Here is a 13,330-nt window from a genome sequence, read left to right on the forward strand (position 1 = left end):
AGTTGCCATTACTGTCAGTTGCCATTTCTATTGCTTTCAGTTGCCATTGCCGCTGCCTTCCATCGCCGTTGCCATTGCCTTCCATCACCGCTGCCGTTGCCTTCCATCACCGCTGCCGTTGCCTTCCATCACTGCTGCCGTTGCCTTCCAACGCTGATGGTGTAGAAATCCATGGATTGCCGTACCACTGAGGGTGCCCAATTACCCCCTGTAGACCCTAGGTAGTCCAAAACTCCAAACAACCGCGCTCACATTTTCAAGGTTCGACCTCATATTGGCTCGGGTTACATCGTTCCCCATCAATGCCACTTCGGGGTACACGTACGCGACACGTCCAAGGCCCTTTGCTTGTCGAAGCGGCATAGATATTGGCAGCGGAAGGCGAGTTCAAGTTTCTTCATACGTTCCCGGTAATTCGGACAGTTGGTATCGAGGGGTCGGATGGCATTTCTCGCGATGGGTTGGCATATGAACAAAATCAGGGCCTGTGTTGCCTCATTCTTGTCCTGTGAAGTTATGCCATGTCCTCAGTCCTTACGTATATTTCGTTGGATGATAATATTGTTCGCCTCAGCGACCAGGGGTAGATTAATAATATAGGTATTCAACCATGCTGCTCTTGATCTATACGCTTTCTCTTGGCAGTCTTGTTCTCAATGTATTCTAACATCTATCACCTCGCTCAACACATTATGATCATTATCATGGCATCATGACCGCTTCATCGACTCGACTCACCCCCGGCGAGCAGTGGTCCACTACACCATATTGCTTGCCGTCGGCCCCGGCCCCGGCCCCTGGAATATCGCATTAGACCTGCTCCTAGAGCGCTCCCACATATTCCTCCTCCGGGTGCTCTCGCTCCCCGCCCCGCTGGCCCTGCTCTGGACCCTGTCCAGCGCGCTGCTCCCCACCACATGGTCCGGCGCCTGCCGGATAGACGCCAGCCTCGTCATGGTATTATCGGGCCGGCGGTTGTCGTACACGTCTCCAAAGTCGTGGACTGCGTTGACTGCCGCCGCCCGGCTGTCTGCCCTCCGGCGCAGGGCGGCGGGGCTGTTGAGTCGCGGGACGTTGGGGGTGTGCGGGGTGAAGTCTCCCCCTCCTCGCTCCGTCGTCTCGTACGACGGGGGCTGCACGACCTGGTGGTAGATGGGCCAGTCGCGCACGCCGCCCGGCTGCTGGGCCCTGGGGCCCTCGATGCCTAGGTCACGGATCTGGCGCATCAGCTCGACGGCGAATTTGTTGTGTCTCTGCAGCCGCAGCAGTTCGTTCTGGAAGCTGCTCTTGTGGAAGAAGATGAAGTTCATGGTCATGCTATAGACCTCGTCTATGGTCCGCACCTCGGTGATGATTCGTGGCGCGTAGTCGCGCTTATTCTCCGTCACGAAAGCTAGCATGCGCGCCTTCAGCTCCTCTATTGTCTCCTCCGACGTCCCGAAGCGTAGCTTGAGCTCGACTGGGTCGGCAAGCCCGTTGCTGCGCCGCTGGTTCAGGATGAAGAGAGAGTTGAGGACCGAGTTCGGGGCCTGCACGGTGTGGCCCTCCATCTTCTTGAACTCGGTGTAGAGTAGCGAGATCTCCTGGACGTAGTAGTCGTCTCCCCTCATCATGTTGCCCGTGTTGCCGTAGACGGTGACTCGATCGCCAACGTCGAACGGATGCTTGACGAAGACGAAGATGATGGACTGGAGGAACTCCTGCGCTGTTGCCTGTAGTACCCAGGCGAGGCCCAAAACCACCGTGCCGGTCGAAGTTAACGCAGCAGCTGCCGAGTCCGAGATGATGCTGGCAAACACGATGGCGCTGATGATGAAGATAATGAATAGGAAGACCCTGTCCAACTTCTTCACGACAGAATCAAGGTCCTTCAACGAGGCAGCGATGGCCTTCTTCTCGAGGTGTATCTCGTTGCATACTAGTTCTAACTCCTCCATGGAGATGTCGCCGTTGAGATCCTTGTCGAAGACGGCGAAACAGGTCTCGGCGTCCTCCTGCGCGGCGAAGGCGGGCTGCAGGTCCTCGAGGGTAATGGTGTCGTGTTCGGGGCGGACAAATGTGCGGTAGAAGACGCGGGCCAGGGTGTGGCTCGACGCGGTAGTGCGGAGCAGCTCCATGACCACCTTCTGTGGGTGATTCCCCCTGAGGATCTTGCGTCCCGTAAAGTCGCCGGCCATTCGGTTGGCGACATCGCCCACCTTGCTCCAGGCATGGCGGGCGTTATCCTGGACCAGCCGCATCGGCGTTCTCATGCCAGAAGAGAGGGCGTTCCCGCTCGAATCCCACACGGGGTCCTGAGCCTCGAGCTTCATCGTTGCGTAGGTGTACAGCTGGACCAGATAATTGGCCTCCATCCTGTTCTGCGCGATCCGGTGGGAGTAGGTCCGAAGATGGAACGAAGTGGCGATCCACTGGATGAGGATCTTCTCGGCGAAGTTGAGCGCCGCCAAGACGAACAAGGAGATAATCACCTTATTGACTATGCTGATCCAGCGGACATGTGGCAGATGCTTGGGATCGGCGTCATCGCTGAGTACACGGTGGTGGTTGACAATGGGCAGGAACGAAGATAGGACGACCAGCAACCACACAAAAAGGGAAGTGTGTATCTCGAGTTGATGTCCGATCTCCTTCCACTTGTTGTGATTGCTGGATCCGCTGTTGCTAGCCAAAAAGCCGAAGAGGGACGGCATCAGGCCCGTCAGGAGTCGAGCACCCCATAGGGTCAGCCATACAACCTCCAGCCAGATCCCGAACCACAGCAGCTGCACGCCGTTGCGACCACCGACGGGCTTGCTATGGTAGTCATAGGCATAGATGTCGAGCAGGATGGGAATCAGAAGGATGATGGCGACGGGTGTGAGATAAGTGAAGTAGCGGATGAAGCGCGGGAACTTCTTGACCCGTCCCAGGAATCGGATCAAGACGGTCGACTTCTGGGGCGTCTGAGGAACGGGAGGGGCGGGAGGACTTGTCGTGTTAAAAGTATCCTCCTCCTGGCCATGTTGGCTGCGGTTTCTGGACCTTGATCTGCGGATCTCATTCTCATGTTCCTGGTTCGAGACTAGGCGCTCCGCCCGCAGGATTTCCAGGTCGTCTGTTAATCGATGCGCGGCCTCGCGGGAGTCCAGGGGGTCCAGGGGGGCTTGATCCGGCGCAAGATGGGTGGGATCGTATTCGACCTTCTCGTTGGTCTCGACTCGCCCGGGAGTAGTCATGTTTGACGGCTCCTGGACATTGACGTCGATGGTTGGGCTTGAGAGATGTCGAGTGGGCGAGTGGTCAGAACTTGCGGTCGACGCCATATTTACTCCCAGGACAACCTAAACAATGGTCGCCCGAACTGTGCGACTTGGACAGAGGCTCGTCTGTGCTGGGGTGCAACCTTACGGTGTCCCGCTACGCGACGCCCGAGATAACCCTAAGGTGCAGGACGAAATGGCCAAGCAAAAGAATGATGCCGCGGCTCGGCCTACCGCGTTTTAAGAAAGGATACTGACTGACCCGCTCGATTGGCAGCCTGAGCTTTTTGAAAAGATCGAGAAAAAGAACGGAGGCGTGCTGTGTCGTGTATTCGCGAAGTGGAAGTTGGTTGGCACTTGCCCCCTAAAACCACTTACACCGTCTGGGCTAGGCTATGTATATCGAGGTTCAAGCAAACGACTTGCCAGTGTTTTCAACCTAATCCGTCGACGGCACACACCCCGCCTGCCCGCCTTGAACGGGCATTCAGTGAACTGTTGCACAGTGTGACCCACATGAGGGGGAAATGAATATGGAGAAGACAGAAGAACCAAGGGATAAGAGAGGATGGAGAATGGGTTGCTTTCTAATCGGCAGTCTTGGATTGCTGTTTGGTCAAAAGTAGGCACCTGGGCAGGTACCACCTAATCGAGGGGCACACGCACTTGCCGCGTTATTTCCTCAGCTGGGTACCTTTTCGTACGGTGCTGCGGAGCCTGCAGAGCCTGCAGGTCCCTGGAATCCGAAGTGGTGGTGTCATGCAAAGTATTGGCAGAGAAAATCTTGACAATTCGCCATCGGCAGAACCGCCAATGCTTGGTGTAAGGTTTGTCCAAAGAGTAGGGTCTCGCCACTCGCGGGCGTCTGGCCCTGAGCTTGGACCGCGCTATGATTAGGTGCAACCTAAGTAGGTAGCCTTGCCTGACTTGACTCCGATAGGGACCATCGTCGTATAGGTGGGTGTTGGTGATCCGTACGCATAGCGGACTTGCCTTGGAGTAGGTTGGTGGAGTCAATTGATGCTCAGTTTCGACCCGAGAGCCACCGGTGTACCCGCATGTGCTACAGAACATGGAAGGGCAAGCGAACAAGCCGCCGTGCAGGGGCAGTTGCCGGGTTTCCGGAAACTACGGATGCACTACGAATAGGGCGCCGCAACGCCATGTAGCGTACTCCGCAGTGCGGCAGGCGATCGCACTAATTCGGTCGGTGGCATGCAGTACTGACGTCATGATTTCCCCTGAATCTGCCCCGAAATCGATCTCCCCGTGTCTGTCTGTCCCGCATACATGCACACAGTATCTTCGAAATACAGAAATAATAACCCTTGCGTTTCCAGTGAGACGCTACTGCGTCCCTCTTTTACTTGTTGGCTGTCTTCCTCGGTTCTAGAAACGGAAATAAGGGGCCCAGTCCACGTTTACTAGCATTTGCTTCCTCCCCCTGAATTTGTGGGACTCGTCGAGACTGGCAAAGTTGCAACTCCTGAGCAGCTACAATTCGTCCTAGGCAAGTCGAAAAGTTGGCCATTTTAGTGGAAACATGGCAGTAGTTCTACCTCTAGCCCCTTTCCATAGCCAAGCAACTCCAGTGTGCTGTAGTCGTCAGCCAGTGGAGAAAATATTGTGAGCCTCCCTACCTAAGTCAGTAGTGCGTTGGATTTCCACTCTGGCCTTGCTATGTACTATGTATATAGACGTCCTTCCGCACAGCTATTTCTTGTTCAAGTTTCTTGGCTCCCCATGACATGAATAGCTCATAGCCCAAACTCACAGCCTGCCGCGTTCGTTCACCGTGCTCAACAGTCTATCCTCACATCATCCATACAAATAAATAAACAGAAGGGGTAAGAAGACGCGGGAAAAGAAGAAAAAGGAAACGGCTCGGTAAAGGAACCGAGCAAAAAGCTTGCCGGTGAACCCTCGAGGGGGTCACCGGTTACGAAAACCCGGGGGTTTTGCTTTGGGGGGGAGTCGACCGCGGGACTGGGGGTTACAACGGGCAGCCCGGTGGCTGCCCGATGGGCCAACTACACCAAGTGGCCAGCCTGGTGTATGTTGACCGATATTGCATGACGGTATTGGGCATTATATGCCTTGGGCAGGTGGTAGGGGTGGCTATTGGAAGGTACCTGTGTAGTTATGATTATGCTCTCACTTTCGTCTGCGATCACTGTTGCCAGCATTTCAGACGTGATGGGAAATATTATCGGCAAGCCTCAGTTGACTCCACTATCGAACTGTGGTTTGCCAGGCTTGGTGAATATGCTCTGCTCACCGGACCGGCGTGTGAACGCTTTGAATAGATTATCTTCTCATGCGATCCTCCTCCCCCTAATGTCAAAAGTCGAGCCATACGCTCCAGGAACAAAGTCCCTTCAACTTAGACACCGCCCACGACTCTCTCGCACCGAACACTCGCGTCCCTCCCGATGGCACAATCCGTCAACCGCCCGCCCTGCGCCTCGAGGTCGATATTGAGGATCCTTGCCCCGGCCAAGTCCAGCGCCTCTCCGTCCACCGTGGCAGCGCCGACGTCCTCGAACGTCACGGCCGAGAAGTTTGCCAGCGCAAGCGGCACGTCCGGCAGCCCCGCGAGGGTGAAGACCTCGACGACCCACGCCGCCTCGGCCAGACACAGCGGGCTCGACGCCTCGCGGCCGGACCATTCCATCGACGCCGACGCCTCCACCACGGTCCCGTTCCCGTTGCAACCCCAGCCAGCCAACCTCTCGACCGTGACCGACCCGGCCCCCTCCCCCGTCGCCGAGGCCGTAACCCGCACCACATCCCCCGGCCCGACGGCGAAGTCGGCAAAGTCGACCGCCGGCCCGGGCGCCCACTGGTACCACGCATTGCACGACCGCAGGCCCCCATCCCAGAACGTGTCCACCCCGGCCCGGAGCGACGCCCCGCCGCCGCCGCCATCACACTCTCCTTCTCCGACGCCACCCGCCCCGTCGACCCCGACCCAGTACGACGCCGAGTACAGGCCCGCCTCGTTCCCCGCCGTCGGTCCCCTGGTCGGCATCTCCGCCGACGGGATCGAGAACGTCCCGGACGCGCGGCCGACGCGCTGCTGCTGCTTCTGCTTCTGCCGTCCGTCGCCCTTGGCCCCGAGTACTACTATTGCGCCGCCCTGGACCGACTCCGGCTCCGGCGCCGTCGCCGTCGCGGCGTGGAGGGAAGAGATGGCCGACCCCGACCCTAACCCAGGGCGCGAGGCGGAGCCGGGGCTGCGTCGTGGTGGTGGTGGTGGCGGCGTGCGGGAGAGGCGGTGGTTTGCCGGGCGCGGGAGGGCCGGGGCGTGGCGGCGCGGGTGGTGGCTTGGTGGGCTGTTTTTGTGGGGAGGGGCCAGCGATAGTGCCGTGGAGGTGCCGAGCAGCACGGTGGTGAGCACTGCGAGGAGCTTCATGATGGTTGGTAGCGTGTAGTGGATGCCCGTGAAGCCGCAGGATGGGTTATAGTGCGGGAGGAGGAGGTTGCCGCTTCATGATGAGGGAGTCGAGGCCGGCTGGGCCTGGTGATATAGACTGGGGAACTCGCAATCCTGGGATCCCTCATCAGGGTAAGGCAAGGTAAGGCAGGGCTGTTTGTCCTATGATGATTCGCGTTACACCACATTTTGCCCTAATGCAGGGGACTATAGGCGGGTTAAATGCAGTGGTACTGTACAAGTGTAGATCGCCTTTCCGGGAGTGTCCACTTCGTATTGCAGCAGCTTTTAGATCAGTCGTATAACGGCGCGGCGTCCATTGGCTACGTTGGAGCCTGGAACCGCTCTCCATAATCTTTTGGCTCTCGCTGTTTGCTCAGCGTCAGGGCTAGCTCCCGGCAGACCCAATACATTATTGCTTGGCACCTCTGAAACCTTCCTTCTCGTCGTACATGAGATCGCCGTGCAACCTGGATTTCCTTCTGGTCGGTCCGAAAGGGAGGGAGAGTCTCTGCGAATAGTCAGTCGACCGTTCGGAAGGACGAATCAAGCGCTAATTGGTCTGAGAACAAAAGGGTGTTCATATCTTCCGCACCGCAGACTATAACGGGTTCTATGTACTGTACATGATTTTTGCACCACAATAGATCTCAAGAGCTAGAGATGGTTTCGAGGGCGAGTTTTTCGTGTCTGCAGCGCCTGGTACCGTGCCACGGCCTTGAACGATGCCTGCGGCCAGCCTAGGTCATGTCGTAATCTAACCATGACCCGAACCTGCGGGAATCTACCTTCATCAAGGCTGTTCGTTTTTGCCTTGCCTTATGCGAAGGAAACCTTCCAATCGGCCCCGATTGTAGCTCCCACTCTCCTGATCACCGCGAACGCGGCCCGAACGTTCTCAGCCCCCGTATAATCGAGAGCCGCCGTCCAGGTCTTGCCCTCAGACTCGACCGTCACCTCCTTCTTGCCCGCCCAGGATGAGGGCGCGCCAACGATAATCACCTTATCCACGGAGACCTGGCGCATCCCCTGGAGCCAGGCGCCCTCCTTCACGCTCTTGGCGTCGCGGCCCTCTGCGTCGGTGGAGGCGAGCGTGTTGGCGGCACCGTCGAGCACAAACTTTCGGTGGATGTATTGACCCTTCTCGTAGTCGAACGAATCGCCGTCGTCAACATACAGTTCGCCTTCGGCGGACTTGCTATTGCGGCCCACAGTCACCACGAGCGTGTAGTCATCCCACTTCATGAGCGCGCTTGACCGACGAGGCTTGTCACGACGCGGGAAGATATGGCCACCCTGCATGAGGATGGGAGTCTTGTCCAGGGGTGCCAAAAGCGTGACGTTCTTACCCTTGGACGTTGGGATGACGTTATACGTGAAGTAGTCGTAATACACCTCATCATCAGGGATGAAGACGTCGGCCGTCTCCTTATCCTGTTCGACGACGGGCTTGACGAGGAGGCCGGTGCCGCCAACAAAGAATTGGTCGTCGACGGCGAAACCACCCTCTTCAGCCGGGTGAGTGTAAAACATGGGCCGGATGATCGGAGTACCGTCTCGATGGGCCTGGTAGAAGGCGGTGTACCATGAAGGCAGGAGGCTGTACCGCAGGCGCAGCGCGGCAGTGATGATGGCAGTGTACGGCTCACCGGCCAGATACGGCTCACGCCGACGGGCATCAATGTGGGCGTGCCCGCGGAAGAAGGGATAGAAAGCGCCAGCCTGGTACCAGCGAGTCTGGAGCTCCTTGTCTGGATTGCCAAAGAAGCCACCGACATCAGCGCCCGAGAAAGGGAAGCCGGAAATGCCCTGGCTGAGGATCATGGGGATAGCGGCACCGAGATGCTCCCAGGAAGCCTGGTTGTCGCCCGTCCACATGGCGCCAACGCGCTGCGAGCCAGCAAAGAAGGAGCGCGTGAGAACAAACGGTCTCTGAAGCTCGCCCGACTTCCGCGAGAGTAGTGCCTGATACGTCGCGTTGTGGAACGTCATGCCATTCAGGTTGTGGACATCACGATGCTCCCAGCCGTCGTGATGCAGGTTATCCTTGGGCATCGTGGTTTCAGGCCCGTTGAAGACGGAAGGCTCGTTCATGTCGTTCCATATGAAGGTATTCTCCCTTGTGCCCTTGAAGGCGTCGTACTTGAAGAGCGAGGTCCACCACTTGGTAGCAGCAGGGTTGAAGGCATCAATCCAGTGCGAGGAACCGGGCCAGCACCAGCCATCAAAGATGTTACCCTCCTTGTTCTTCACGGCCAGATCCTTCGACTTCAGGTCCGCCACGACCGGGTAGCCATCCTCATTCTTGATGTGCGGGTCGATGATGAGAACCAGCTTCCGGCCGTGCTCGTCCAGGTGATCGCCCATCCCGACCGGGTCCTTGAACATGTTCGGGTCCCAGGTGAAGTACTTCTTGCCGTCGGTATATTCGATATCCAGCCAGATGACATCGTAGGGGATCTTGAACTTGTCCATTTTGCGATCCACGTCCTTGACGTCGTCGTCAGAGATATAGTTCCAGCGGCATTGGTGATACCCAATGGCGAATTCTTGGGGCATGGCCGAGTAGCCGGTGAGCTCGCCGTAGTTCTTGATGACATCACGCGGCGTAGGCCCCAGGAAGACGAAGACATCCAGGAGACCGCTCTCCGAAATCCAGTGTGTATGCGTGCTTGTCTTGGATCCGATCCCGAGGGCCAATGGATTCTTGGACTCCTTCCCCTTGGTGATGTCGATCCAGGTCTCTGCCGCGTTGAGCCAGAAGACACCGACAGTCGAATCTTTGCGGTGAGCCTGCATGAAGGGGATCGCGCCATAGAGCGTCATGGGGCTGTCCAGGATGTACTCGAAGACATCGAGATTGTAGAGCCGGTATGGCTCGCCGTAATTGCCGTCTCCGCCACGGGTCTCTTTCAACGATAGGGGCCCAGCATGCGACGGAATTCCGTAGACGTGCTCATATCCAACGAAAGAAATATCCAAGGCGATACTCTCTGGTCCGCGAGGTTTGGAGTCGGTGTTTCCGCCAAAAGTCTCGTCCCACCAGGTGCTCTCATCTTCGCCGCTTTTCTCCTCCGGTTTCGCTTCTTCCTGATTCTCCTCGCCTTCCTTCTTCTCCGGCTCGGGATCGGCCGAGGGTACGGGCCTCCAGTGCTCCATGTTCAACAGACCCTTCTCGTTGAACTTGATCTGGGTGGTCCCATCCCGTTTGAAGTCAATGCTGAGGGGAGAGAACTTGATGACAGCTTCATGGGTCGAGGCGGGGCCGTATTTCACGGTCCACTGCGACTTGTCCTGGTAGGCGACCTTGGCATCCTTGTCCAGGTCCAATCCACCAACAATAACCCATTTCTCGGCCTCATTGTATCGCTCTTTCCTTGCCTTGCTGTCGTGTCGGAGCTCGATATCCTGCTTCTGCCTCTTCTCTTCGTCGACGGTGACGCGAGCAGTCCCAGACTGAAGGAAAGAGATGGTAACGGGCAGTCGGACAGTGTCGCCCTTGTCGTTGATAGCCTTGAGAATAGTGGCTTGGAACTGCCCGTCTTGAAATGATGCAGATTCAGGGAGGATGCCGTAAGGGGACTCCCATGAGCTTGATCCGATAGCATTGTCGGCAAAGTCGCGATTCCGTCTGCAGAAGCCGGATTGGTTGCACTTCTTGAAGTCATTTTCCTTCACGGTGACTAGGATGTTGTCAATTAACGATGGACAAAGCAGCAGGGGATACTGTTCATACCAGCTGGTGTAAACAAAGTGCAAAGGGTGGCGAGGATGCAGAAGAGGGCTGCCCATCGCATGGACAGCTGGCCCGAGGACCACATCTTGAAGGACCCTCAATGTTCGACCAAAGAGAAAGAAAAGAAAAGAATCAAAGTATCAAGGATATCATTAAGATGTTGAAGCTTTATCCCATATGATTTTTTGAGATATCAATGCGTGACTAGGACTGTGTAAAGTTGTCTCTCTGTTCAACTCGCCTTGACGCGGGTTTGAGGTGAGCTGGCCATTCGAGACTCGGGAGCTCTCTTGAACGGGCTAAAATGCACCCCCTGGCTTGAGGCCAATCAAGCGCGCCACTTGCCGGCAGCACTAAGGCTAGTCCCTCGTTTTCCCGCATAACCCGCATAAATAACATTCACAAGCAAGCAACTTTCAGATCTTGTCACCATGACATCCAAACAGACAGTTTGGAATGGAGATACCCTGTGGCAGCTATTGATTGTCTTGTTTCGGCTCCGAAAACCTTGCATCTGGATCTAGACTCCCTGGTTTCCTATTATTAAACTTCAACTTTACTTGTGGTATTGTCGGCAGCATCAGTTAGACCACCCACCAGAGTTTGGTTCCATTTGAGGCCAGTGTTGGCAAGATGAAACCCGACCCCGATAGTGTCAACCCTGCATCGACGGTGCCCCGCCATATTGCTGAAGCCAATAATAAGGTGCAGCAGCCAAAGACGCAGGAGACCCGCCAACGAGGAGGGGCACGAAAGCAAAAATTGACCGCACTACCAGCATTTCTCGCTGGTGTTATACTTGGACTCCTCCTCCTCCTTCTCCTTCCAGCCCAACAAGCCGCTTCAGCCAAAAAGTCTCTCTTACCCAAGATCTTCAACCCGGAACCCGAGTTTCCTCACACAGACCAGCAGCCCTCATTCAATAGCTTCGTTCAGATCGAACAGACTAGCACAATGTCTTCTTCCGAGCAAACGTAGGGTTCACCCCACCAAGAAAGACCCCGCCATTTGGGATTGTCTCCAGTCAATCCTCACCACCACGATCACTTTAGTCATACTAACTTGTCTGTCTAGCTTCATTGCCGTCAAGCCCGATGGTGTCCAGGTATGTCATGGCTCTTCCTTATCGCCGCCCTTCTTTCGATTGAGAGCTGACAGGTCTTCTAGCGTGGACTGATCGGCCCCATCATCAGCCGCTTCGAGACCCGAGGGTGAGCAGAAACTGCCAATTGCCCTTGAGCGACTTCGTCCGGTACTGATACAAGCGCGTAGCTTCAAGCTCGTCGCCATCAAGCTTGTCACCCCCGGCAAGGAGCACCTTGAGAAGCACTGTACGATATAAATCCCTCTCGCCCCCCAACGAGCTGGAAGTCGCTGACCGCTTCCCAGATGCCGACCTCAAGGACAAGCCCTTCTTCGCTGGCTTGATCTCCTGCAAGTTGCACCCTATCTCCATATTCCCATCACACGTCACCGCTAACTTGGCAATAGACATGAACAACGGCCCCATCTGCGCCATGGTCTGGGAGGGCCTTGACGCCGTCAAGACCGGCCGTGGTAAGTGCAGCGCCCGTTGCAATTGCACCCCGTGAATATGACATACACGAGATACTGACTGTTCTCTTCCTCCCTTTCTAGCCATCCTCGGTGCCACCAACCCTCTTGCCTCGGCCCCCGGTACCATCCGTGGTGACTACGCCCTCTCGATGGGACGCAACATCTGCCACGGCTCCGACAGCGTCGAGAACGCCAAGAAGGAGATTGCCCTGTGGTTCAAGGAGGGTGAGGTCCTTAAGTGGAAGTCTGCCATGCACGACTGGACCTACGAGGAGTAGGCAGTAGGCTAGTTGATATAGGATCTGCAAGCCAATGCCAAAAATGAGCGTACATATTCCGAATAGAATCAGGAGATAGAAGCAATTCCATTCCTGTGATCGCCAAGAGAACGTACCCTGCCAATAGTGCCGGGCAACGGGTCTACTGGGGTGGCCGTTTGCGCCTCACTAGCATCTGCAAGCGACCTAGGACGCCTGCAAACCACGGTGTTGCCCACAGGCTAGCCACTATGCGAACCGGAAGCAGCGCCTTTGTAATAGCATACGCCAGAGCCACCTCCACGACGACCTTGTACCTCCCATCCTTCTGCCACCGGTCCAAAGCCCCTCCCTCCCCGGCAGCAGCAACATCCGCCTCCCCGTCGCCCTCGCCCTCCCCAAACCCAAACCAGCCCTTCCGCCTAAAGTACCGCTCGAACCTCGCCAGCCCCTCGCCCACGTACGCGCCGTAGTGCTCCGTCACGTACCCGACGGGCACGTGGTCCGTATAGTGGAACAAGCCGAACAAGCCCAGCAGCGGCGCCACGGCCGTCAGCTCGTGCAGCGCCAGGAACGCGACCACGTGCGACACGGGGGCGCCGCGCAGGCGCGACGCGTACCGCTGCAGGGACGGCGGGAGGCGGGAGAGGATGCGCGAGGCGCGCGAGGAGGGGTCGGGCCCGGGGCCGGGGGCGGAGGATGAGGTGCTCTTGTGCCGCCGGGGGCAAGTCTTGTGCAGGGGCGGCGGTTGACCGCGAGGGAGTCGGGGGAGAGCCCGCCGTAGGTTGGAAAGGATGGGGCGGGTCGTCATTGCCGGTGGGCTGGTGAGCGAGGGTCTGAGGGGGTGTGGGAAGGAGAAAATGAAGGGACTGGAAGGGAAGGGGGCGGTGACAGAAGAGACATGACTTTTGTAGATCCGACGAATACGAAGCTGACCAACAAAGAAAGGAAAGCTTCCAGAAAGATCAAGGGTCAAAAATTGTTAGTGCAACGTGTCACGTGTTTCCCATTTCCCATACAATTCAGCCCTTGAGCTGAGGTTGGGGGGTTTAAGAAACGCGGTCAGCGGGCCAATAGATGAGTCGCCCCATTTTCCTTCTGC

General features: G+C 56.9%; 5 protein-coding genes across 5 annotated transcripts; 1 reads left to right on the forward strand and 4 right to left on the reverse strand.

Moving 5' to 3' along the window:
* Nucleotides 1-506: 506 nt before the first annotated feature.
* On the reverse strand, nt 507-3,774 carry QBC33DRAFT_528575 (Mechanosensitive ion channel-domain-containing protein). Its single transcript, XM_060427067.1, has one exon. It carries the CDS (start codon nt 3,303-3,305, stop codon nt 759-761), a length of 2,547 nt encoding a protein of 848 aa, XP_060286797.1. The 5' UTR covers nt 3,306-3,774; the 3' UTR covers nt 507-758.
* Nucleotides 3,775-5,587: 1,813 nt separating this feature from the next.
* QBC33DRAFT_274464 (concanavalin A-like lectin/glucanase domain-containing protein) lies at nt 5,588-7,077 on the reverse strand. Its single transcript, XM_060423204.1, has one exon. It carries the CDS (start codon nt 6,655-6,657, stop codon nt 5,626-5,628), a length of 1,032 nt encoding a protein of 343 aa, XP_060286798.1. The 5' UTR covers nt 6,658-7,077; the 3' UTR covers nt 5,588-5,625.
* QBC33DRAFT_274392 (glucosidase) lies at nt 7,036-10,710 on the reverse strand. The gene is made up of 3 exons (XM_060423203.1): nt 10,415-10,710; nt 7,274-10,361; nt 7,036-7,189 (listed from the first exon to the last, which is right to left on the reverse strand). Exons 1-2 carry the CDS (start codon nt 10,497-10,499, stop codon nt 7,498-7,500), a joined length of 2,949 nt encoding a protein of 982 aa, XP_060286799.1. The 5' UTR covers nt 10,500-10,710; the 3' UTR covers nt 7,036-7,189; nt 7,274-7,497.
* A 1-nt stretch (nt 10,711) lies between these two features.
* QBC33DRAFT_274116 (nucleoside diphosphate kinase) lies at nt 10,712-12,320 on the forward strand. Its single transcript, XM_060423201.1, has 7 exons — nt 10,712-11,388; nt 11,489-11,519; nt 11,582-11,625; nt 11,687-11,745; nt 11,804-11,848; nt 11,906-11,971; nt 12,053-12,320. Exons 1-7 carry the CDS (start codon nt 11,048-11,050, stop codon nt 12,247-12,249), a joined length of 783 nt encoding a protein of 260 aa, XP_060286800.1. The 5' UTR covers nt 10,712-11,047; the 3' UTR covers nt 12,250-12,320.
* QBC33DRAFT_274167 (uncharacterized protein) lies at nt 12,200-13,171 on the reverse strand. The gene has a single exon (XM_060423202.1). It carries the CDS (start codon nt 13,037-13,039, stop codon nt 12,392-12,394), a length of 648 nt encoding a protein of 215 aa, XP_060286801.1. The 5' UTR covers nt 13,040-13,171; the 3' UTR covers nt 12,200-12,391.
* Between the last annotated feature and the right edge of the window lie 159 nt (nt 13,172-13,330).

Source organism: Phialemonium atrogriseum, assembly GCF_030411735.1.
Source record: "Phialemonium atrogriseum strain 8032-3 unplaced genomic scaffold QBC33scaffold_4, whole genome shotgun sequence".
Taxonomy (NCBI): domain Eukaryota; kingdom Fungi; phylum Ascomycota; class Sordariomycetes; order Cephalothecales; family Cephalothecaceae; genus Phialemonium; species Phialemonium atrogriseum.

Bases quoted from the DNA above. Each gene is read 5' to 3' on its own strand.
- QBC33DRAFT_274392 (XM_060423203.1), bottom strand. From the start codon at position 10,499: ATGTGGTCCTCGGGCCAGCTGTCCATGCGATGGGCAGCCCTCTTCTGC. The intron at 10,362-10,414 runs GTATGAACAGTA...ACAACATCCTAG, and splicing joins CACTTTGTTTACACCAGCTG to TCACCGTGAAGGAAAATGAC.
- QBC33DRAFT_274464 (XM_060423204.1), bottom strand. From the start codon at position 6,657: ATGAAGCTCCTCGCAGTGCTCACCACCGTGCTGCTCGGCACCTCCACG.
- QBC33DRAFT_274167 (XM_060423202.1), bottom strand. From the start codon at position 13,039: ATGACGACCCGCCCCATCCTTTCCAACCTACGGCGGGCTCTCCCCCGA.
- QBC33DRAFT_274116 (XM_060423201.1), top strand. From the start codon at position 11,048: ATGAAACCCGACCCCGATAGTGTCAACCCTGCATCGACGGTGCCCCGC. The intron at 11,626-11,686 runs GTGAGCAGAAAC...ACAAGCGCGTAG, and splicing joins AGCCGCTTCGAGACCCGAGG to CTTCAAGCTCGTCGCCATCA. The intron at 11,849-11,905 runs GCAAGTTGCACC...ACTTGGCAATAG, and splicing joins CTTCGCTGGCTTGATCTCCT to ACATGAACAACGGCCCCATC.
- QBC33DRAFT_528575 (XM_060427067.1), bottom strand. From the start codon at position 3,305: ATGGCGTCGACCGCAAGTTCTGACCACTCGCCCACTCGACATCTCTCA.